This window comes from Pteropus vampyrus, unplaced genomic scaffold, assembly GCF_000151845.1.
Source record: "Pteropus vampyrus isolate Shadow unplaced genomic scaffold, Pvam_2.0 Scaffold9, whole genome shotgun sequence".
Taxonomy (NCBI): domain Eukaryota; kingdom Metazoa; phylum Chordata; class Mammalia; order Chiroptera; family Pteropodidae; genus Pteropus; species Pteropus vampyrus.
The window spans coordinates 906020-928751 of NW_011888790.1; the positions used below are offsets into that span (position 1 = coordinate 906020).

Below are 22732 nucleotides of genomic sequence, written 5' to 3' on the forward strand. Positions count from 1 at the left end.
GCATAGAAGAAACCTACGAATAGGATTTCCTAAGAATGCTCTCCTTTTGATGGGACCACAGAAGAGCAATTAAACAACTGAGTCGCACGTGGTTTTGACTACGTCATCCAGATCTGGGTAACCTAATCTACCAACCATCTAACCAAGCCTTTATGGAAAATGCTGCGCAAACCCGACCAGCGCCTCGGATCCGCGCAGAAGGCACAAGGTATTCAACGCCCCGGGAGCGATTCAGGTAGGACGCTCCATCCCAGCATGCACCACAGGCCCGGCCGACCACGCCTCCCGGAGAGCGCCCGGGAGTGCGTGTGCGCCCCGCCGTCCGGAAGCGCCGCCTGCACGTTGCATGCTGGGAGTTGTAGGCTTCCGACACGGCCCGCGGGCTGCTGTCCGCGACCTCCATGAGGCTGCTGGCGCCGGCCCGCGCGGCACAGACGCTGGGAACGCGCTTCGCGCTGACTCAGCGGCGACGGCGGCGGCGTTAGCCGGGCCCTCGCGCTCTTTCCCTTCCTGGGGCGCGGATCCTGCCCGCCTCCTTTTCCTAGCTTGCCGGCCCGGCGCCACGCAAGAGAAGGAGCCAGGGGACGCGGAGCGGCTAGAGACGCTTGGCCCCGGCCAGCTCGGTCTCCGGCGTTAGCGCTGCGGCTGTGGCGGAGTACGACGGCGACAAGAACGAGGGCCGCTCTCCTCGATCACTGCTTGCAGCCCCGCTCCGCTCCGCTGACCGACCCCCGGGAGTGCAGGCAGGGAGGCGGGATGGAGTGATAGGGAAGGTGACTCGGGGATTGGGGGCGGCGGGGCTCGGACCCAGCTCGGTCCGCACATGGCTGCGTGGAAGTTGGCTGGGAGGACCGGCCCGGGGAGCTGAGGAGGGGTGCGGGCTGGGGGCCCTCGGTGGTAGTGTGCCGGGAGGTTTGGTGGAGTGGGTGGGGGTGGGTACTCGCTGTGGCCGCCGTGGAGCATGTCCCCAGTGCGTGGCTGCCCGTTGCTGAGTGTTTCATCACCGGAGTTGCCACGAGGCTTCCTTTAGGGGAGGGATCCGGGGGAAGGAAAGGGACGTGGCTGGCCGAGGAGGGTCGGGATCGCTTGTGGCCCCCAGTTTAATAAAGTGGCCAAGCCCATTTGTGATAGTTATTGCGTGTCTCACCAGTTTCATCTGCAGAGGGCTTAAACTTGACTCGCCCCTCCGCCCCAGGACAAAAAAGCGAAAAGCGTTATTTCTGTGTAGTAATTTGCCAGCAGAGACTCGCCATTTCTTCGCGTCCCTTTCTCACAATTCTGCAAGAGTGATGTCTCCTGTAACCAGAAAAAAAAAAAAAAGTACTTTTTGAAAGTACTAATTAGTTTTTACTGGAGGAAGTTACGTTTTATTAAAGCGACTTGTCAGCGTGATGTTAAAAGGCTAAGATTCAGTCCTGATCTTGAACCGCCTTCAGTAGGTGCGGATGGATTTTTCTAAATTGTTTTTTTCCTGATTTAATGGCTATCCAGGAAAAATTAGGGCTTAGAATTTTAAATATGTTGCCTTCTCCCCAGAACATTTGCTAAATGCATAGTCGCGTTTTAACAAATGTTTAAACCTGCAGGGCTATGTCTTGTTAGAACATCATGTGTTCATGCACAACCTTTTACTGGGAAAATTGTCACCTCGCACAGGTTGTAACTTCAGGTGTTCGTGCACACATAGGTAATTTACCATGTTCCATTGCATAGTGATTATCATCTAAGTGCCTTCTCTGTGAAGGATTCTTTCTGTACTGACAACTGTAACAAGTTTGTTTCCTTAGGTAGTTTTATTTGCCATGTTTTATCTTAGAACCACTTGCTGTTTCCCTTATGGAATCAAAATGGCTTGACCAAGCTTGAGCAGTTTTCCCTAAAGCCATGCCAAATTCAAGGAATCTTTTATAGGACTTCTCAAGCTGGGGTTTCTAGAAATTCAATTTGTCTTTTCTCTGTATGCGTGCATTTTATAGAGTAATTGTCATCACATTTTCTGGTCATTTTTGGCTGGTGGGGTGAATGGAGGAGAATCATTGCTTTTGTTGTTTTCTCATCTGTTCAATATATCAGTTTACTAGTACACGATAAATCTGGAATGCCCATAGTTCCCATCCCTCATGTCCCTAGCTCTGAATTATGAATAACCTTTCGAGGGCCCACTATGTGCCAAGCATACTTTATATATTTCATCTCATTGAAGTCTTTACAACTTTATGAGCAGATACTCTTTTTCCCATTTCATGGAAGGGGCTGTCTCTCAGATTTCATAATTGTTCACTTGGCCCCAGTTTGAAAATGACAGAATTGGACTACAAATCCAGATCTTTCCAAATCGAACACCTATGTTCTGTTGTATCCTAGGGATGTAGAAATGAGTATTCAAGACAGTTAGCCCTTGCCCTTTAAAGTTAGTTAATGAGAGAAAACTAGTAAGCGGGCAGTGACTTTCAGCCTTTAGGAGGGGCATCTAATCCAGTTTGGGAGAGTTGGATAACAGGGGTCAAAGAATCCTTGAAAGAGGTGACCTCTAAGCTGAATTCTGAAGGGCAGGCAAGGGTTAACCAAGGAACAAGAAAAGAGCAGTGTAAGTAGATGAAAGGCAGGATACCTTTGGCCTTGCTGAGTTGGGGTACAGAATGGTGACGGGTCATTCACAGTGTTAGGATCTTAATCCTGAGGACAGTGGGGAGCTACACTGCTATGCTGTAGTCTGCAAGTATGATAGTAACAGTAAGAAAGGGCCGAGCTTTGTTCTCCAAGGTTCTCCGCACATACCCTGATTTATCATTTGATTCAAGCAGGCCCAGGGGGAAGACAGAAAAGCACGTGGTAGTTGGGGTCCTTTAACCCTGGGTCTTATCCTGGTCTCACCATTCTGAAAAGGCTGTATCTCCCACCCCCGATCTACTTAGTCTCCTGGCCTCTTTAGGCTCTGATCTCTCTTTGATTATGATAATTAAACAAACAAAAACCCCACAGCCTTTTAGCGGGAGTAGTAAGGCCTGGTCTCCCTACCTACCTTTATTCTCTCTCCCTACCTTGAGAGAATAAATGTGGTTTTCACTTTATTTAGAGTTAGTTTCTCATTTCCTCAAATAAATATACATTTTCATGTATACAATCAAGTTGTTTCTTGAGGCTTATGTTCTTATTTGAGAACATTAAGACAATATTGTAAAAAAGTGCATTACTTTCTAGAGACAAAAAAAGTACTTAAATAAGAGTATTATTTGTCACTTTGTATAGCTACTATTATAAAACATTTCTTGAAATACATTTCTAGAATAAGCTGGCAAGAGTAACAATCTGTAAAAGGCAGAGCTAGCCCATTGTTCAAAAGCTAAATTATTGGTTTTCACTCATTCATTCCTCTTTCATTTGACTTCTTTTGAAGTACTTGTAGATACTCCAATAAGGATCTTGAACTCTGAGGTCACTGTTTAGCCAGCCATTCTGTTTTTAAAGAAAGGTTTGTGATAATAGAGAAATGAAAGGCAAATTAGAATTAACAGAATCTGGATTTGTCATTTTTTAAAAATAGTTATACAAGTGCCATTTAAATATGTACTGGAGATAGTATGAAAAAACATTGCATAAATTAAATGCTTCCATTTAAAGTAGGAAATAATTATTTTCTATACTTTATTAATGATCTTGAAGAATGAGAAAATTTGAGAACCTTAATGGCATACTTGAGATTTTTAGAAATTACACGTTCCTGGAGTATTTAGCAGGCCCATTCTTCTGAGACTTAGACTCCTTTAATTGTAATATGGATAGTTCCAAAAGAAGTTCTTATAACATTTAAACTTCTTTACATAATGTTATCCATTTGTTATGATATTCTGGATGAGCATCTTTTGTTTATCAGGTCTTCTTTCCATTTTTTGTGTGTGCGCAGATGTTTGTGGATTCTTCTGCGGGATCAGAGGGCACGTCTGTTGCAATCAGAAAACTCCACGTATAGCAGCAGGGATGGATGAACAGGCTCTTTTAGGGCTAAATCCAAATGCTGATTCAGACTTCAGACAAAGGGTAAGTTAAGTTGGCTTAATAATTTTTTTAAAACACGTTACTGCAGATTTGCATTAGGGGACTTGAATGAAAAACACATCTAATGATAAAAGTTTAATTTGGGTAGAAATGAATAAAGTTAATTAAAGATAAGGTATTTGAATATATTCTGAACATAGAATTAAGGGTATGATTTATTTTCTGTTTAGTTGGCTCAACAGAAGTTAAATTCATGTGATTCAAGGTAGGTCTTTATGTCACATCAATCATTGATAATTAAAAGTTGTAATACAAAGGATTGTTCAAGGGACTTTTCACAGTAGCAGACATGTATATTTTATTTTCCCATTGCGTGAGTTGGTCTTCACAAGTTGTTTAACCATTGCATTAGTGATATTTAACATCCTTATTATTTGGTCCAGACAGACATGTATATAAGCAGTTATGATATGCCATGTCTTAAGTTACTTAAAATGATCTCATGACAAGGAATCCAATATGAGGTGATGGGATATTTGGGTAAATATAAATAATTAAATATAATGTAGCCTATACCTATAATCATGACTATAGCTGGATGATAAAAGAAGACTCTAAAGAACTAGCCTATAATTAAGTTTAAAGACTTTGTGTGCAGTTTGAAGTATAGGATATGTGAAGGGAGAGGCATTTTCTTTTTACTTCTAATGGCAAAGGATATTTTTTATAAATGAGTAAATGAGGTTAACAGTTGGACTAAAATTATAGCACTTTTTGTTGTGTTTTTGAGCAGGAATTTTTTTAAGTAGTAAAAAAACTCAAGTACTTTGTAACATAGTACCACGTGCATACCTCTGATGTTAAATAAGTAACCAGCCCTACAGAAAGAGGGAAATAACAAGAATTAAGAATTAAATGTCTAGCTAATTATAAGATACCTATCAAACTGGTTTGACATCAAAAGACATTAAAAATCCATGTCTTCTGTGTGTAGACAAAAATTTATTTTCATAGGAGTTTAAGTTACCAACCTTCAAACCCTTAGTTACATAGTTGAAGCATCCTAAATCTTCAGCTTTAGTCTGGCTTAGTATTGCTTGGCTATTATAACTAAAACCCTTTGACAATTTGTTTAGTTATTAGATGGTCTTCTGTGTTATTTTTTATGTCCTTTTTAAGAAATCTTTTATTTCCACTATCTGACATATTTTTTTAATGTGTCATGATTTTCTTTTTCAGAAAAGTAAAACCAATAAATTTTTAGTGTTTTTAATACAGAAGCTATTCTTCTTTTCAATAAAAATTGGTTCTATCAGTCACAGGCATGTATAAACATCCTGATCCAGGCTTGATTTGATATCCCATTAAAGCCAACCTGAATAACAATTAGGATGGAAAAGAAGGAATCTTAAGGAAAAGTGAGTACTGATAGTCTTGATGTTGGAGTTCAGTAGTGGGAACTTAAATCAGCTTGGTGGTAAGATAAATGGATACCACCCCGATTCTCAGTTGTTTTCTACATGGGCAGTAAAAGTAGCTGAACTGACTTGCCACTCAGAAACTAGACTATTAGAAGGTATGAGATAGAAGAACAAGGTGATAAAAGCTTTGACTTGTTCATCATTGCCAGAAAAAAAAATTTTTTTAATGCTAGTATAGTAATACATGGATTTAGAGTGCAAAGACTAGTTAACTGAAAACTTTTAAGCTATTACATCACTTTTTTTTCTTTTTGTTAAATGGAATGTCTGTCTTTGGCTTAAAACTTGCTATTATTTAAAGAAAATGGTATGTCAATGACAATTCTAGCAGCTGAATTCCCCACCCTCCTTTTTTTGATAAGTGAATTATTAGGCAGTGATACAACATGACATGATCGACCTGCACCATATCATCTGCCCAGGCTCCTTAGGTATTGCTAAAGGAACCCTAGGCTTTATAGAATACTGTTAAACAATAACTGAACTAGATTCTTTTGCAGCTGCTTGGATTCCTGTATTCTTATTTTCTAAAGATAGCTGTTATTTATACTCTAGATAACACTTGGTGATCTCCGTCTACTCACCTTCATTTATCTTGTTCTCCGTCAGTGGGAGCAGCTATTGAGACCATGAATGAAAACCATTCCCTCGTTTATACAATTACATAGTATAGGAAACTATCACCTAAATATGGAGGCTTTTGTGCTTTTATTTTTAACCTCTAATGCAAAGGAAAAAATAATTTTACATCATGACCAGTATATTATATACATAAATGTATAAATAAATACAAATAAGTATATACATATACATGTAACTACAAGTTACACAAAGTAATAGTTATTCTTGCTAAGTGCAGTGCATTCTGATATTTTCTATTATGTTTCATTTTTCTTAATTGCTATTCAAGACCAATAAAATTGATTTAATCATTAATGGGGCACAAACCACATTTTCAAAAATGTTGACTAAGGTTTATATTAGTATGTAATTAATTGCTTTAAAATCATCTAGCAGTATTTCTAATTTATGTGTAATTTTCTTGGCTATTTGAGGTATTTCCACAAGTTGTTGAGATTACTGTTTGTCCATTATTGTATGTGAAACCTGCATCTGTCGTTGATGCCAGTTGCAAAATGCAGAATGAAAAGAGTAGCAGAACTCACTTCCTATTTCCCAACAGTCTGGCAGAGAGCATGTGGATTTAATGCTGCATTCATTCTAAAGTACACCTGCTCTTATAACAAGGCCCTGAATTCAAGGAAACACGTTTCCTGTAGCTTTGACTTTTTCAGTTATTTGATACTTTCTCAAAATTCATGCCATGCAGTTGTTCTCCGATTTTAATCTCACATTTTAGGCAACTTATCTAATATAATTGAATTGTAATACTAGACCAAATGGCATACAGAATATATTTTGTCTTTTATAATCACCTCTTTAATAGCATATTGCTATTACATAGGGAAAATACCCTTTATATACTATTTTATAATTGTGTTTGACAAGTACTTGTATATTTTCTCTCTCGATCCTCCTAATAATTCCAGTGAGATCTGAAGGGCATTTTTGTGATGTCTCCTTAGCTGTAAGGAAACAGGTTTGAGTATCTAACTGATGGAACTTGATTTTTACTTACCCTTTTTTCTAGGAATGATTTCTAAATTACACATATTCAGAAGCCTGAATTAAGTGTTTTAGCTATTTTCCTTTAGGTTCACTGATCTGTTACTGGTTTGCGACTTCCATAGTGTTGGCAGGGCATTGAAATTGGCCATTCGTAATGGGTTTCCTGCTTTGCAATCTTACAGGCCCTGGCCTATTTTGAGCAATTAAAGATCTCCCCAAATGCCTGGCAGGCATGTGCAGAAGCTCTAGCCCAGAGGACATACAGGTAATTAAAATGAAATTCACGTGACTCTTAGAAGAATTTAAATTTCTATGAGCTTGACAGGACTGTTGAATTTACCTGTATTTGGAGAATATTTTTATAAAAACATTTTACAACTGTGTTTTGAAAAACCAGTGTAGAAATGAGAAAAATAGTAAAATAATAATTTGGCCTTTTTAAGATGGTAAAACTATCCTCTGCCTTATGCTGCGTACCTCACAGCAGATCTCAACTGGAATATAGTACAGTAAAAATTTCCTTGTCTTATGATACTAGTGATAGTTTTCTTAAAAACTTGATAAAAGAGGTAATCATGAATTATATATATCTTAATTGTTTAATTTTAATTTAACATATATAAGCATTCAAATACCAATCTTGGTATTTGACCAATGTCTTTTCTTTGTGTATATACTTCTAGCATTCACTTTGTCATTGTTATGTTGATCAAATCCATATCTATTCGGGCCTCTAGTGGATTGAGGTACAATGAATGCAAGTTCCTATACTTTCCTCTTCAAGTCTTCTGGTTATCTAGCCTACATCACACATGTACAAGTTTCCCCCCAAGCCCTGCAATGTGACTTTCTATGAAGTCTTTCTAAAGCCTTCAACATAATTTTTACAAAAATAAGAACTCTCATCATACTCATTTCATTAGTTTATAATAAAATTAAGTTACTTAATCACAAAAAAGGTACACTTGGCATAGTGAAGCCTGGAGATACAACTGACGAGCTGTAAGCAAACAACTCACTGGTGGAAGTAGAAGTTCCTGAGAGTTAGTGATGGCTCCTAGTGGAGTTCTTGGCATGCCATGGTTATCAGTCACTGTTTTTACAGCTGAAACCAAGTGCTCCAGTTTAGTGAAGAAGTTGGTTTCGAGAACATCCATATGTCTTAGCATAAATGAGGGCTGGCTTTTATTTAAAGGCTTCTTCTAGTTGTTTTTTTTTTTTTTGGTGTTTTTGTTTGTTTGTTTGTTTTGTTTTTGAGAGGAAGACCAAAGTCTTGTATAAGTACTTAAGGCTTCAATGTCATCTGTAATAAGGATAGAAACCCTAAGGTCTTAGAAGAGATGCTAATTAAACCTAACTTAAAAAAACTTTTGCAAGATTAAGTTTTATCTTATGTGTGAAAATGTTTTGTTTGGTTAATTTATGTTGTCTAAATGAAGATAACATCTCTAGTCTTTTATTGACCATTTAGTGTTATATATTTAAAATTTGTTCCTTGACAAAACCTGGCTCAAACCAATTATCTTAGATGAATAGATTATTGTGCACTAAAGAGACTTTGTCAGAGTTTGTAGCTAGCTCACTGCAACTCTGTATCACCCCTAGAGAAACAGTCCAAAGTGGATAATTGCCGGATACTGGGTTTGGCTCCCATTTTATAAGGGCAGTATATTTTTAACTTGGTTTTCTGTATGAATTTTGAGGCTAGACTGCCAGTTCAGGTGACTCTGCTTGTTTTAGATTGGCTGCAATAGAATTGTCTAGGGTTGAATTTTAAGTATGACTTTGATGACCATCTCTGATTTAACTCAGTCTCTGGCTCTTTTACCATTTGTCATTTTAACATCTAGCCTTTCTATTGTAAAATGTAGGAGTTGTTCCAGGAATCCTAACATCTAGAATTTAGGGGAAATGTCTTCTATTTGCAAAGCAGCAAGGCAGCATACTTAAGGTGCATCTTAAATTTTTTGGTTCTGCTTGACATAATTTAGTGGAAATATTGATTATTGTATATTTAAATTTTTCTTAGCTTTTTAAACAAATGGATACGAGTATAATAAATGAGATCAATAAGTAGAAAGCAAGCCAACAGTCTAGTTTGAGAAACTTTTTAACTGTTACTCACTAATATTTTACCTTTGATTTGTTTTCTCCAATTCATATTCTGTTCATCTAATTTTCTTTTGTTCCCCCAGTGATGATCACATAAAGTTTTTCTGCTTTCAAGTATTAGAACATCAAATTAAATATAAGTAAGTCTTTTCTCACTGTTTGACTCTGAGATTCGTGAAAAGAGGCCATTCTTTTAAAATTAGTTTTTCTTTCTTTGAGGAAACCATAATACAGGTTGTAAATTAACAATGTATGTCACATCTAGTTTATAGATGTGTTTTGATTTATCCCAAAGTGTTTTAAAAATACTGAGTTTGTTGGTTACATGTAAAAATCCAACCATTTCACAGGAAAAAAATAGATTTCTGGCTTCTCGGGAAACATCAGACCTGGCAACACCAAGCCTCCATGACAGCTCTGTTAGTGGCAGTATGGACTCTTGTATTTAGAGCCCTGCCTTAATTAAGCAAAAACAATAAATCACTGCTCAGAAGACTCAGAAGTTTGCCTATTTACTTATTCTGTAAGCCACAGACCTCAGAACATGGACATATTTCTGTTTGAAAAATTGTGCAGCTGCCATTTTTTCAACATGAACTGAACCATAAATTAAACATATCAATATTGATACCCCACCTCTATTCCCACCCCTATCTTTTCCCTAAAGCAGTGATGAGAGGCATTATCATTTTATTTGAGGTAGTTTTAGACAATTGAATGCTATCCAATTTTTATTTTTCAAATATATAAGAGGAGCTTAAACTGCAGACACCAAGTATAGCCGTTATTAATTTTCTTCTCTATTTTGAACAGATATTCAGAACTAACTACTGTTCAACAACAACTGATTAGGGAGACGCTCGTATCTTGGCTTCAAGCTCAGGTAAAATAATGATTTCATTCAGTACCTCAAATTACCGGATATTTAAATTTTTATTTTTGCAGGAGTTTGAAACTTTGCCTCAAAAATGTTGATCATTTATCCTCTGTGTAATCTTGCAACTTTTTAAGAAAGTGCTGGTTTTGAAGATCATAGGTAGAAGAAAACTTAGCAATAATTTTAAATTATATTAGGTAATGAAACTGTCATGCTTTCCATGACACGTGGAAACTTTTGTTTTAAAATATAGTTTTTTTTAACTGCTTGAGAAAAGCAGCTTTTATGCCCACTCTTAAAGGTGAGCCCTCTTGGACAGCCTCTTCAACAAAGAGCCCTTTTCAAAGGGGCCAGTAGAATTTCTTTTTTTATTAATTTTAGCTAATCTTAATGTATGTATAAAGCAGTTGTGCAGCTAGAAATTTTATTTTCCTATAAAGAGCAAGCAGCTAGAAGAAAACAAATTTTTTTCTTCTTAGAAAAATTATAGGAACTGCACATAAAACTTCTCTAAAAGTGTGAGACTGAGAAGTAACCATTAGCACCTTTGTTCATTGATTGTTCCCCACTGCTCAGTTGCTTAAATGTTTGGTAATTTTCAAGCACATTTGTTGCATAGCTTATCTAGACCATGTTGAAATATTTAATAATAAATTATTATTTATTATTAAATAGGAAAACTGTGTTAGAATCTTTTCAATTTACATTTAATTTTATGGACTGTTTCTCTGTTTGTCAGATGCTGACTCCCCAACCAGAGAAGACTTTTATACGAAATAAAGCAGCCCAAGTCTTCGCCTTGCTTTTTGTTACAGAATATCTCACTAAATGGCCTAAGTTTTTTTTTGACATTCTCTCAGTAGTGGACCTAAATCCAAGGGGAGTAGATCTATACCTCCGAATCCTCATGGCTATTGATTCAGAGTTGGTGGATCGTGATGTGGTACATACATCAGAGGCAAGTAACTTCCCATTAATTTTTAGTTTCCATTGTAGATTTTGTAGGAGATAATGGGCACAAAATGAAAGGAGCATAAGTCTTATTTTTGAGATAAACTTTCTTAATAATCGCAGATTTATTTAGCATTTTGAATTCTATTTTACAAAAGAACTTAAACTTGGGTTTGTTTTTATTTTCCAGGTAGGTGTAAGTTGAAATTAGAGTATTACTTTAGATTTTTTTTTTTTTTTAACTAAGCGAGCACTTTCTGGTGAAATATACAAATCGATTTTCTCCTGTGAATTTGTAGGGATATGTGGTCTATTTACTGCTACTATATAATCACAGAGTGAGAAAGAAGTATTACTTATGAGTCAGTGCTGGGTTCTTCTGTATTCTCAGTGACATAGCCCTTCACCTTAGTCTTTATTTCTTAATTACCCAATATAAACTTCTCCTTATTCTTAAAGAATATAGTAGGAATAGGTTAATCCAAGTTATTTTAAGGTCATTGTATATCAAACATACTTATACATACTTATAAAGGGTATTACCCATTTAAGTTATTGCCATTCTCTTTAAGTATTCTGTTTGCATAATATTGAGAAATAACTTTTATCACAGTGCTTAAGAATTCTACGTAATGCTTATTTATAGTTTATGTTTAATAAGAGATTAAGTCTGGCACTGAGGAGTAAAACGGAAAGAGGAAATAGAATCACAGGATGTTTTTAGAGTTGATCAATAGGAAACAGTGTCAGGGAATGTGTTAACAAGTCTAGAAGTTCAGTGGTAAGATAATTACTGTGCAGCTATTTCGATGTCAAACATTGTGAAGTGATCTACTTTGATTGCATATAAGGTGTTTCGTTTTTTTAGGAGGCTCGAAGAAATACTCTAATAAAAGATACCATGAGGGAACAGTGCATTCCAAACCTGGTGGAATCATGGTACCAAATCTTACAAAATTATCAGTATAGTAATTCAGAAGTGACATGTCAGTGCCTTGAAGTAGTTGGAGCTTATGTTTCGTGGATAGACTTATCCCTTATAGCCAATGATAGGTGAGTGAGTATACGTATATTTTTAAAATACAAACCTGCAAAAAAACAGTATATAAAACTCATGAATTTGAAAATATTATAACAATTATATTCCCTATTCCCCCATTGCCAGGTTTATAAATATGCTGCTAGGTCATATGTCAATAGAAGTTCTACGGGAAGAAGCATGTGACTGTTTATTTGAAATTGTAAATAAAGGAATGGATCCTGTTGATAAAATGAAACTAGTAGAATCTTTGTGTCAAGTGTTACAGTCTGCTGGGTTTTTCAGCATTGACCAGGTCAGTAGATTTATATATAAAGTTTTGAAAATTGTTAGAACACACTAGGATAGGTAGTAATTCAAATATGCTTTGTTTTCCTTTCCTTTTTTTTTTTTTTTTTTTTTTTTTAAATCATTTCTTGAGATCCATCTTGCATTTTTTTTTTTTTTTTTTAATGTTGGAAACTTTCCTTGAGATTATACTAATGAAACACTGTATCCAGAAAGTCATGTTATCTGTAGCATTTGCCTGGGACAATATCTTATGCCAGTTCTTAAACATAAAGATCTGGGATGGTACTTGCAGCTATGTATTTTTAACAAACCCCTGGTAATGCTGAAACTGCTGGTCCATAGACTGTACTTTAAGTAGTAAGGAACATAGCAGTGTGTTTTGACCAAAATTAGACTTAATTATAAATGTTATATTTTCATCATACTTTTGAATTGTTACTCATTTGAGCTGTTAGAATTAACCCAAACAGAGAAAGGAGTCTGGGTGCAATAAATTAGTAATTTAGAAACAGAATTTGAAGATTTTCATTTTAATTTTACCAGTGACAGAAATAATCACTAAGAAATGTTTATATTGCCGACATGTCAGTAATACGACTCTAGTTTTCCTTGCTGACAGATGAATAATAGTGTGTTTTACATTGCTAATTATCATATCTAGCCCCTGGTAAAAGACCTAAAATGGTGAAGGTAAAATCTCTTTCTATAGAAGAGCATCAGTGGTAAGATAATTACTGTGCAGCTATTTCGATGTCAAACATTGTGAGGATAATTAATGAAAAAAATCTAAGTTTGCCTTCTGGCTCTAACACTGATATGACCTTTAGCAGGTAATTGTAATAGCGGTATCTCTGCAGCCTAGTTAGGCGCAAATTTAGTAGTATCAGAAAGGACTATTGTAAATTGTCGAACATACTGTAATATGGCAGCATTAACTTTATTAGAGCATATCTACTAAATTCAACAATTTAGGGAGAAGGTTCTAAAACCACGCATTTTTGTTTTTAAGCTTTTATAAAGTCAGAAATGTCTACAGGACTATAATCATTAAAAATAGTTGTTTTAAAGAGTACTAGTGGATAATAATAGTAGAATCATTCAAATTCTAAAAATTTCTCAGTCAAAATGATAGAATTGTTAAGTAATGTTAGTTTAAAATTGAATCCTAAAATTGAATGGCACTTGATTCATAATAAAGTTTAGGGATTTCCCTCTTACTCTTAGGTGGGGTGGTTTTAAATTGAGATCTGTCTTGATTGCTTTTAAGGAGGAAGATGTTGACTTTCTGGCCAGATTTTCTAAACTGGTAAATGGAATGGGACAGTCATTGATAGTTAGCTGGACTAAACTAATTAAGAATGGGGATATTAAGAATGCTCAAGAGGCACTACAAGCTATTGAAACAAAAGTGGAGCTGATGTTGCAGCTACTAATTCATGAGGACGATGATATCTCTTCTAACATTATTGGATTTTGTTATGATTATCTTCATATTTTGAAACAGGTGGGTCCTTGTTTTGATCTTTTTGTCCCATAGATAATATAGAAGAGCCATAGAGAATTGGAAAATAACAGGAAAAATGAAAATAATTCTACCTAATGAATGACATTTGCTGTTAAATATTAATGTATTTCTTTCTTTCTTTTTTTTTTTTTTTTTTAAACTTTTAGCCAGAAAACAGAAGTGGCCAGATTCTAACAAGCTTCAGAATTAGTTATAGGCTTAGCTTATTTTTTTCATCTATGAATTTGTGTTTATTTCTAAACACAGTAGAAATTTTGTTAAACATGGTTTATTATTTTAATTATATATACATCATTTCTTATAAACAGTTTTTTACAATTAAAAATTTCCTCCTAGAGAATTGCTTCCAATAAGAACTTAAAATTTAGAAGATATTAATCTCTATATCATAGCATGTTTCCTTTTAAAGAATTAGTAACTTTTCAGTATGACATTAGATGTGAGAACCATTCCTATTTTATTTATATTGTTTTAGTTGAATCAAGTCAAGCTTAAAATAATTTTTTTTCCAATTAACTTTTGTTTGTTATAAATATAACACATACCTGCATGCATACTTTAAGAAATTTGAGGCAATGTGGAAAGGTATGAAGAAAGTTAAAATCACTTTTGGTAATCCCACTGTACATCTCATTGTAGATTCCTAGACTTTTTTTTGCTTTATTTATAAACAAAGTGATATCATACTTTACTGTCCTATAACCTGTTACTTTGCTGAACACATAAGTATCTTTAAAAATCAACTTCATCTACATGTCAAGTTATTTACTAGAAATGGAATTGCTAGATCTTAGGTTAAGTACATTTTAAACATAGAAAGGGGCTGCCAAACTGCCTTCCAAAAAAGTTGCATGCATGGTTTTAAAGATCTTAATTGATTAGAAAAATATTCTGATAAGTATAACTTTAGGAAACCTAATAAATTATTGCTTTCTTTTTAACAGCTTACAGTGCTCTCGGATCAGCAAAAAGCTAATGTAGAGGTAACTGACTTCTTTTTGCTTCTTTTAAATTAATAATAGTATCTGTGTCTGCAATCTTTCTTGAAATTTAGCTTAATTTTTAATTTTATGAAATTAAAGGAAATTGATAAAAGATATTTTATTCCTAATTTTAGGCAATCATGTTGGCCGTTATGAAAAAATTGACTTATGATGAAGAATATAACTTTGAAAATGAGGTAAGAATTTTCATTAAGGAGAAATCAGTTTTAATTTTATTTACTTACATCAAATTGACATTTCAAGTTTTGATCATTTTAGAGTTCTTTAAAACAAATATTTTTAAAATTTGTCATATTGACTTCGACTTTAGGTAAAATTAATGAAAGCCTCATAATCTTACATTTTTGGTCCCTTTTTAAAATACTTAGTAGCATCGAACTTTATAAAATATTGACAGTCAATATTATTGGTGATCATATCTCACTTTGTATTTAATAAGAGTGATGAGTTGAGGCTGGGTCAGTGGACCTGAGATCATAAGTGTCTGTGAGAGAGTGGGTGTGAGGCATTTAGCTGCCTGGACTTGTTCTGGTCAGAAGTCTTGTTTAGGGTCGCCAGTGAATTAGCTTCTCACCGAACAGAAGGGTTATTAGGTGCTTTCTAATAACTAGTGGTATATACTATTTAGCTGTGTGCTAAAGTGTCATATTCCTTACTTTAAGCATTTAAATACTTTAGACTATAAAATGGTGATGATAACCAACACACTGTGCACTTTCAAAGTGCCAGGCTCGTTACATCAGTAGCTTTAGTCAGACAACATTACAGTTTTTACAGTGGCCATAAAGATAAGAGTATAAATAAGGTAAGAAAGTTCTCAAAAAGTCCAATGTGAACCCATTCTGGCTCTAGACTTTGTCTTTGACCACCTACCTGTACTGTGTCTGGCTCTAGGCTTTCAAGGTCTAGGACTGTGTCGTGAGCAGAAAGAGAAAGGCTACTAAGTTTTTCTGTGTAAATAAATATAAAAAAAACCAAAAGTGATTAATTTGTAAATGTAGAAAACTAATGACAATTCACCATTTACATGAATTTTAAGGTCTTTTAAGTTTTTAAAATGAGAATTTAAAAATACATCATAGGGTGAAGATGAAGCCATGTTTGTAGAATATAGAAAACAACTGAAGTTATTGTTGGACAGGCTCGCTCAAGTTTCACCAGAGTTACTGCTGGCTTCTGTTCGCAGAGTTTTTAGTTCTACACTGCAGTAAGTTTGTTACTGTTTTTGTAATAAGTCACCTCTTTTTTTCTCCCTGATGATGATCTACAATAAGTGATTCATTTGACTTATTAATTTGTCTGACTGATTAAGATCTTATGTGTATCTGAAATGATGCACTTATCTCCTTTAGTAATCTTGATCTTTGGGGGGAAACATTACTTTTTGAAACATAAAATGAATTAAATCAGTTATTTCCTCTTTTGTGCTATAAATTATGTTGCCTGGCAAAATTTAACAATTGCTACGACTTTTTAATAATTAAAGTAGCTTTCGTTGGTATCTTTATCCTGTGCATCACTAGTCGTATAGAAAGTGTATGTTCAGATCTCAGTGACTTGTTATACCTTGGTAGGAATTGGCAGACTACACGGTTTATGGAAGTTGAAGTAGCAATAAGATTGCTGTATATGTTGGCAGAAGCTCTTCCAGTATCTCATGGTGCTCACTTCTCAGGTGATGTTTCAAAAGCTAGTGCTTTGCAGGATATGATGCGAACTGTAAGTATACTGAAGATAATTTATTTTAAACATAATTTTCTGTTTTCACTATAAGCTAATTGGGAGTTCCTTGTTAGAGCTTAGTATCTGTAAATACTGGGGCATTTTGATGTTGCAATAAATAAGGATAGATTTCTTAACTTTTTCTGCTTCAGTTGGTAACATCAGGAGTTAGTTCCTATCAGCATACATCTGTGACATTGGAGTTCTTTGAAACTGTTGTTAGATATGAAAAGTTTTTCACAGTTGAACCTCAACACATTCCATGTGTACTAGTAAGTATTTATTTTACTCTCAATTTCTATTTTTCATTTACTTCATTTATTGAGTAGATAATATTCTGTCTTTTATGACTTTTTCCAGAACCAAAAGTTCTGAAAAACTCTTGAATGCACTGAAACTAAACCTTCCTCCATTTCTTTAAAATGGACAATTTCTATCTAATCAGTCACCTAGAACAAACCTTCAAGAGCCTGTTTGTGTGTTGTATGGGATTACTTATTAATGTATACCTGATTCCTGCCTTCTAGGAGCTAAGTAAAATTTGGTGTAAATAAAAATGTATCATGACAATAGCAAAAGTCCAATAATAGTAAAAGTGTTTCTGTTTCTTCAGATGGCTTTCTTAGATCACAGAGGTCTGCGACATTCTAGTGCAAAAGTGAGGAGCAGAACCGCTTACCTGTTTTCTAGATTTGTCAAATCTCTCAAGTAAGTACAAAATTTCAGCTATTATGTTTAGTTTTTATTTTTAAAGTTATTAAATAAGACATATAAATTATTTTCTAGGAGCCTGTGGCAGATTGTTCTTTTTCTGTTCTAAGGCATTTTTTAAGTTGAGTATTTTTTGTATCATGACTTTTTTCCTCCTCATTATCCATTTACTTTGTTCATCGTTGAAAAGTGATTTATTTGCATACTTTTATATGTAACACTAATCATTAATGAATGACATTATGTAATTACTTATTTAACCAACACTTTTCTTGCCGTGGATCAGTAGTGTATTCTTTGAAAATACATTTTTTAGCTTATTCTGTTTTACGTTGTATTGTTCTTTACTAGTACCAGTTTTTGGTATGAAAACTACTCATCTTTGGCTTATAAGGTTGTAATTTTTAAAAATCATCGCTAGTCTTAATAATCACATGTGTTTAGCTTAGAACTGAACTTTTTCTTAGTTCTGCCTTAAAGTAAGAGTTGGTGTTTTTAGCAACTTTCGAGCACTATTATTTATGTGATTTATTGTGATTTTTCTTTTTGCTTTTATTCAGTAAACAAATGAATCCTTTCATTGAGGATATTCTGAATAGAATACAAGATTTATTAGAGCTTTCTCCACCTGTAAGTATCTATTAAATATTGGTAAAGTGTTTTATGGAGAAGAAAAAAAATCAATTTCAAATTTTTATTTAGTACCATGGTCATATTAGCCATTCTCAGTGACTGCTACTATTTGACTGAAGTTTTTCTGTGTTTAACTTTTTTAGGCTTGGGGTAAAAATATTTAAATGCTGGTTGATCTGAATGTTTTGGTGTCCATTTCACTAGAAAGATTTAAGTTAAGATACTTTCTTAAGCACATTTTGACTGATGTTTTTGTGTAAAGCAAAATACTGACATTGACTCATTTTTTCCCATTTTGATAAGATACTACTAGAGCTGCCACTTGAAAAGTGTTGAACAAAAAATAACACTTGTTCTTTTAAGTATATATCAGTATTTAGGGTACAAAGGTTATATAATTTTACTGCACGAAAGGTTACTAGTGAATTATATGGTTAAATTATCTTTGCCTACATACTACAAAAACCTGTATGTTAAAGTACTTCACCTAGTTAATACCAGTTTTCCTTGGCAGTTCACAGTGACCTGTTCTGAGTACTTTATGCTTCTATAGCTACTTTATCTTTGTGTTCTCAACTGTTAGAGCAGTTATTGGTCCTAGGGTACTTAATAAGTGCTTTGGTCACTTCCTAATCGGGACATTTCTTTTTTTAAGAAATGAGAGATTTCTTTTTCTTTTTTTTTTTAATTAATTTATTTTTTCATGGTGACATTGGTTAACTAAATCCAATAAGTTTCAGGTGTATACTTTAACAGTATGGCATACATATATATTTACACTGTGTGTTGGCATACATATATATTTGCACTGTGTGTTCACCTCCCATAGTTAGATTTCTTTCTGTCACCACATATTTGACCCCTTTTACCCCGTCTACCTTCCCCCTCCTTCCCCACCCCCTACCCTCTGGTAACCACTAGTCAGTAGTCCATATCTGTGAGTCTCTGTTTGTCCTGTTCATTTGTTGCTTTTAGGTTTATATTCCACATAATAAGTGATATCATGTGATTTTCAAGATAATCATGCTAAGCGAAATAAGCCAGACTTTTTCAATCTGGCTTATTTCGCTTAGCATGATTATCTTGAGGTCCATCCAGGTTGTCACAAATGGCAATATTTCATCTCTTATGGCTGAGTAATATTCCATTGTATATATGTACCACAGCTTCTTCAGCCAGTCATCTATCATAGGACATTTCAGTTGCTTCCATGTCCTGGCCACTGTGAATAATGCTGCTCTGAACATCGGTGTGCAAATATCTTTTTGGATATGGGTTTTCATGTCTTTGGGGTAAATACGCAGTAGAGGGATTGCTGGATCATATGGTAGATCAATTCTTAGTGTTTTGAGGAACCTCCATACTGTTTTCCATAGCGGCTGTACCAGTTGCAGTCCCACCAGCAGAGTGTAAGGGTTCCTTTTTCTCTGCATCCTCTCCAATGCTTGTTATTACTTGTCCGATTGATAACAGCTATTCTAACAGATGTGAGATGATATCTCATTGTGGTACTTGATGTACTGTTTAATAATGAGTTGATGTGACAGATTACATCTCCCCTCTTTCTGCACTTAACTCTGCTTAAATGAGAGGAACTAAAAGAAACTTCAGCACAACTAAATTTCATTTTAGGAGAATGGTTACCAGTCTTTGTTGAGCAGCGATGATCAACTATTTATTTATGAGACAGCTGGAGTGCTGATTGTTAATAGTGAATACCCAGCAGAACGGAAGCAAGCATTAATGAGGAATCTGTTGGCTCCACTAATGGAAAAGTTTAAAATTCTGTTAGAAAAATTGATGCTGGCACAAGATGAAGAAAGGCAGGCGTCTCTAGCAGACTGTCTCAACCATGCGGTTGGATTTGCCAGGTGAGCGTGATTACAGTTGAACTTATAAAGTGAATGTGTCTACACAAACAGAACCATTTATTAGAATTGGGCAGACATATCCATGTTTCCAAAACTGGATTATCCAGAGAATTGTCTAAACCTTTTTTAAATCTAGTGAATTAGAAGATTTAGCTGAAGAACATTCTGCATTTCTGCCTTGACAACAATCTAAATCCTTAACTTTGAATTTTTTGGTATAAATTGATCCTGTATTTAAGGGGATTAGCTAAAGTATTTGTCTATCAATTACATATTGGGACATCTTGGATCAGTCTTGATATCTTAAAGAGCAAGTCCTGAGGCTTCTTTTTAGCTATTGCATTGTGTCCTGAAGACCACTAAAGCTGCTGTCTCTTTCTACCCATACTTTTTATTGGCAAAGAATAACAGCATGAACATTATAGTGATTGCTAATTAGAAGGTATATAGAGAAATTATAGACTACTTCAGTGCAAAAGGTAATATTAGGTTGTATAAATAACTTGATTCTAAAGACTATTTTCTAAATGGAATTGGGTCGTTTGTAGATTGTCTAGCAGGACAGCCTAGTCATAGTGTCATAGTAAGTGGATTTTTTTCCCTGGAAAAAACTGGAAGCAGTAGTTCACAAATAACCATATTAAGTTAAAGATAGATGTAATTGTGACATGGGAAATAAAGAATTACCTTTATCAATTTTGTTCTTTGTCGTGCGTTGTTTTTGATTACTCCGTAAACTTTTAAAAAATAAAGTTAAAAATAGTTGCCTGATTTTGCTTATATAGTCGAACCAGCAAAGCTTTCAGCAACAAGCAGACTGTGAAACAATGTGGCTGTTCCGAAGTTTATCTGGACTGTTTACAGACATTCCTGCCAGCCCTCAGTTGTCCATTACAAAAGGATATTCTCAGAAGTGGAGTTCGCACTTTCCTCCATCGCATGATAATTTGCCTAGAGGAAGAAGTTCTTCCCTTCATCCCATCTGCCTCAGAGCACATGCTCAAAGACTGTGAAGCAAAAGACCTTCAGGAGTTTATTCCTCTTATCAACCAGATTACAGCTAAATTTAAGGTATGATAGGCATCTCCTACCTTAAAGATAAAGATTAGATGTATTTATCTTTAGATATATTTTGGCACTTGCCTCCTTGGCTTTTTTTTTTAATATGAGTTACTTAAGGGCATGGAATATATGTATTTTTATCATCTCCAATGTCTAGCACACTGCCTGACACATAGGACATGCTTAATAAATGTTTTAATAAAAACAGACATCTGCTCTGTGTAGCAGAAGAAAACTGTTAGTCTGCTATGTTAGAAGAAAACTGTTAGTCTGCTATGTTAGAAGAAAACTATTAGTCTGCTATTTTAGAAGAGCAGTTAAAAACAGAATTAGGTCTAAAAGAGGTAAATAAGAAGCATTTTAATTTGAGTGGCCACACAGGAGTCTGAAAGTAATTCAGTGCTAAAGTCAGTTCTATGTACAAAGAAATCTAATTTAAGTATAAACTGGCTATTAAGAATGGCTAACATTTACATAGTGCTTTCTGTGTTCAAAATCTGTTCTAATCATTTTCTTGCACACTGATTCATTTGATTTTTTAACAATTCTAGGAGATAAGTATTAGATTTTATAGATGAAGAAATTGAGACACAGAGAAGTTAAGGAATTTGCCCAACAACACATAAAGCCTAAGAGCCCAGTCATATAAATTCATTAATAATTTAGCAATAGAATTTATTTCTTGAGAATTTAACTTTCAGAATATTCCACAATCAAGAATACTTGATTGTGAAATATTTCTGACTCCCTGTTATTTTGACCTGTATCTTGAACTGTAGGAAATGGGTTGAACTTAATGATCTTGAAGCTTTCAATAATTTATATGCTATGTAGATTTTGTTTTAACATTGATATTTGCTAACTTAATTATGTAAATATATATCCTAAATAGAAACTCCAGAGAAAGGCTTTTGTAAAACATGTTTTTTTTCTAAGTTTCATTTATTTTTTTTAATTGCGGTATACTTGGCATTCAACATTATATTAGTTTCAGGTGTACAGCATAATGATTCAGTATTTGTATATATTGCAAAATGATCACCCCAATAAGTCTCGTTTACATCTGTCACCACACATATTTACACATTGTTACAGAATTTTCTTTTTGTGATGAGAACATTTTTGAGAACTTTTAAGATTGCTCTTAGCAACTTTCAAATATGCAAAAAGATTATTCTTAGGTTTCAGAATAATAATTTTCTTACTCATTTCTAAAGTAGTAATAGTTGTTTTTTATCTTCAGATACAGGTATCCCCATTTTTACAACAAATGTTCATGCCTCTCCTTCATGCAATTTTTGAAGTGTTGCTCCGACCAGCCGAAGAAAACGACCAGTCTGCTGCTTTAGAGAAGCAAATGTTGCGGAGGAGTTATTTTGCTTTCTTGCAAACAGTCACAGGCAGTGGAATGAGCGAAGTCATAGCAAATCAAGGTGGGGATGCATGTGATACCAAATTGTATGCTTAAGTCCTTGTCACAGTTATATATCTACATGAGCAACAGGTAGTTGAAGCATACACTGCTTTTGGAGTGATTATATGTTGGCCCCTAGAATGACAGCTCATTATTATCATGGTGGAAATTACATTCGTGTAGAGGACCTTAAAATTAATTTGTATTCATTCCTTTTTTCCTAAGGCGGTATTCTTTAACTGGTTCTTTTGTAGCATAGAATAGCATGGTGGCTACTTGCCAGAATTGACCAGACACAGGATCCTTACTGAGCAGTTTGACATTTTGAAATTAAAAAAAAAGGGACTGTATAGATCAACATAGAGAATTTTGCAATAGAGGAAATCCAGAGGATAAGATAACAAAGGATTAGTG

The 22732-nt window shown here is 34.9% G+C and overlaps 1 protein-coding gene across 4 annotated transcripts in view; it reads left to right on the forward strand.

Moving 5' to 3' along the window:
* The first annotated feature begins 378 nt into the window (after nucleotides 1–378).
* XPOT (exportin for tRNA) overlaps nucleotides 379–22732 on the forward strand; it is a 32684-nt gene continuing 10330 nt past the window's right edge. The window contains exons 1-19 of one of the 4 annotated variants that reach the window (XM_011373631.2): nucleotides 379–768; nucleotides 3905–4038; nucleotides 7289–7371; nucleotides 9302–9358; nucleotides 10032–10101; nucleotides 10835–11053; nucleotides 11915–12099; nucleotides 12212–12380; nucleotides 13644–13880; nucleotides 14846–14884; nucleotides 15019–15081; nucleotides 15988–16112; nucleotides 16480–16624; nucleotides 16780–16899; nucleotides 17241–17335; nucleotides 17899–17968; nucleotides 19604–19842; nucleotides 20628–20913; nucleotides 22148–22337. In XM_011373631.2, the coding sequence (XP_011371933.1) occupies nucleotides 3979–4038; nucleotides 7289–7371; nucleotides 9302–9358; nucleotides 10032–10101; nucleotides 10835–11053; nucleotides 11915–12099; nucleotides 12212–12380; nucleotides 13644–13880; nucleotides 14846–14884; nucleotides 15019–15081; nucleotides 15988–16112; nucleotides 16480–16624; nucleotides 16780–16899; nucleotides 17241–17335; nucleotides 17899–17968; nucleotides 19604–19842; nucleotides 20628–20913; nucleotides 22148–22337 (2452 nt within the window). In that variant the 5' untranslated portion in view covers nucleotides 379–768; nucleotides 3905–3978. Of the gene's footprint in view, nucleotides 774–3904; nucleotides 4039–5312; nucleotides 5415–7288; nucleotides 7372–9301; nucleotides 9359–10031; nucleotides 10102–10834; nucleotides 11054–11914; nucleotides 12100–12211; nucleotides 12381–13643; nucleotides 13881–14845; nucleotides 14885–15018; nucleotides 15082–15987; nucleotides 16113–16479; nucleotides 16625–16779; nucleotides 16900–17240; nucleotides 17336–17898; nucleotides 17969–19603; nucleotides 19843–20627; nucleotides 20914–22147; nucleotides 22338–22732 lie in introns of those variants that run through there. The other 3 variants (XM_011373637.2, XM_011373624.2, XM_023520536.1) reach the window with 3 other exon arrangements.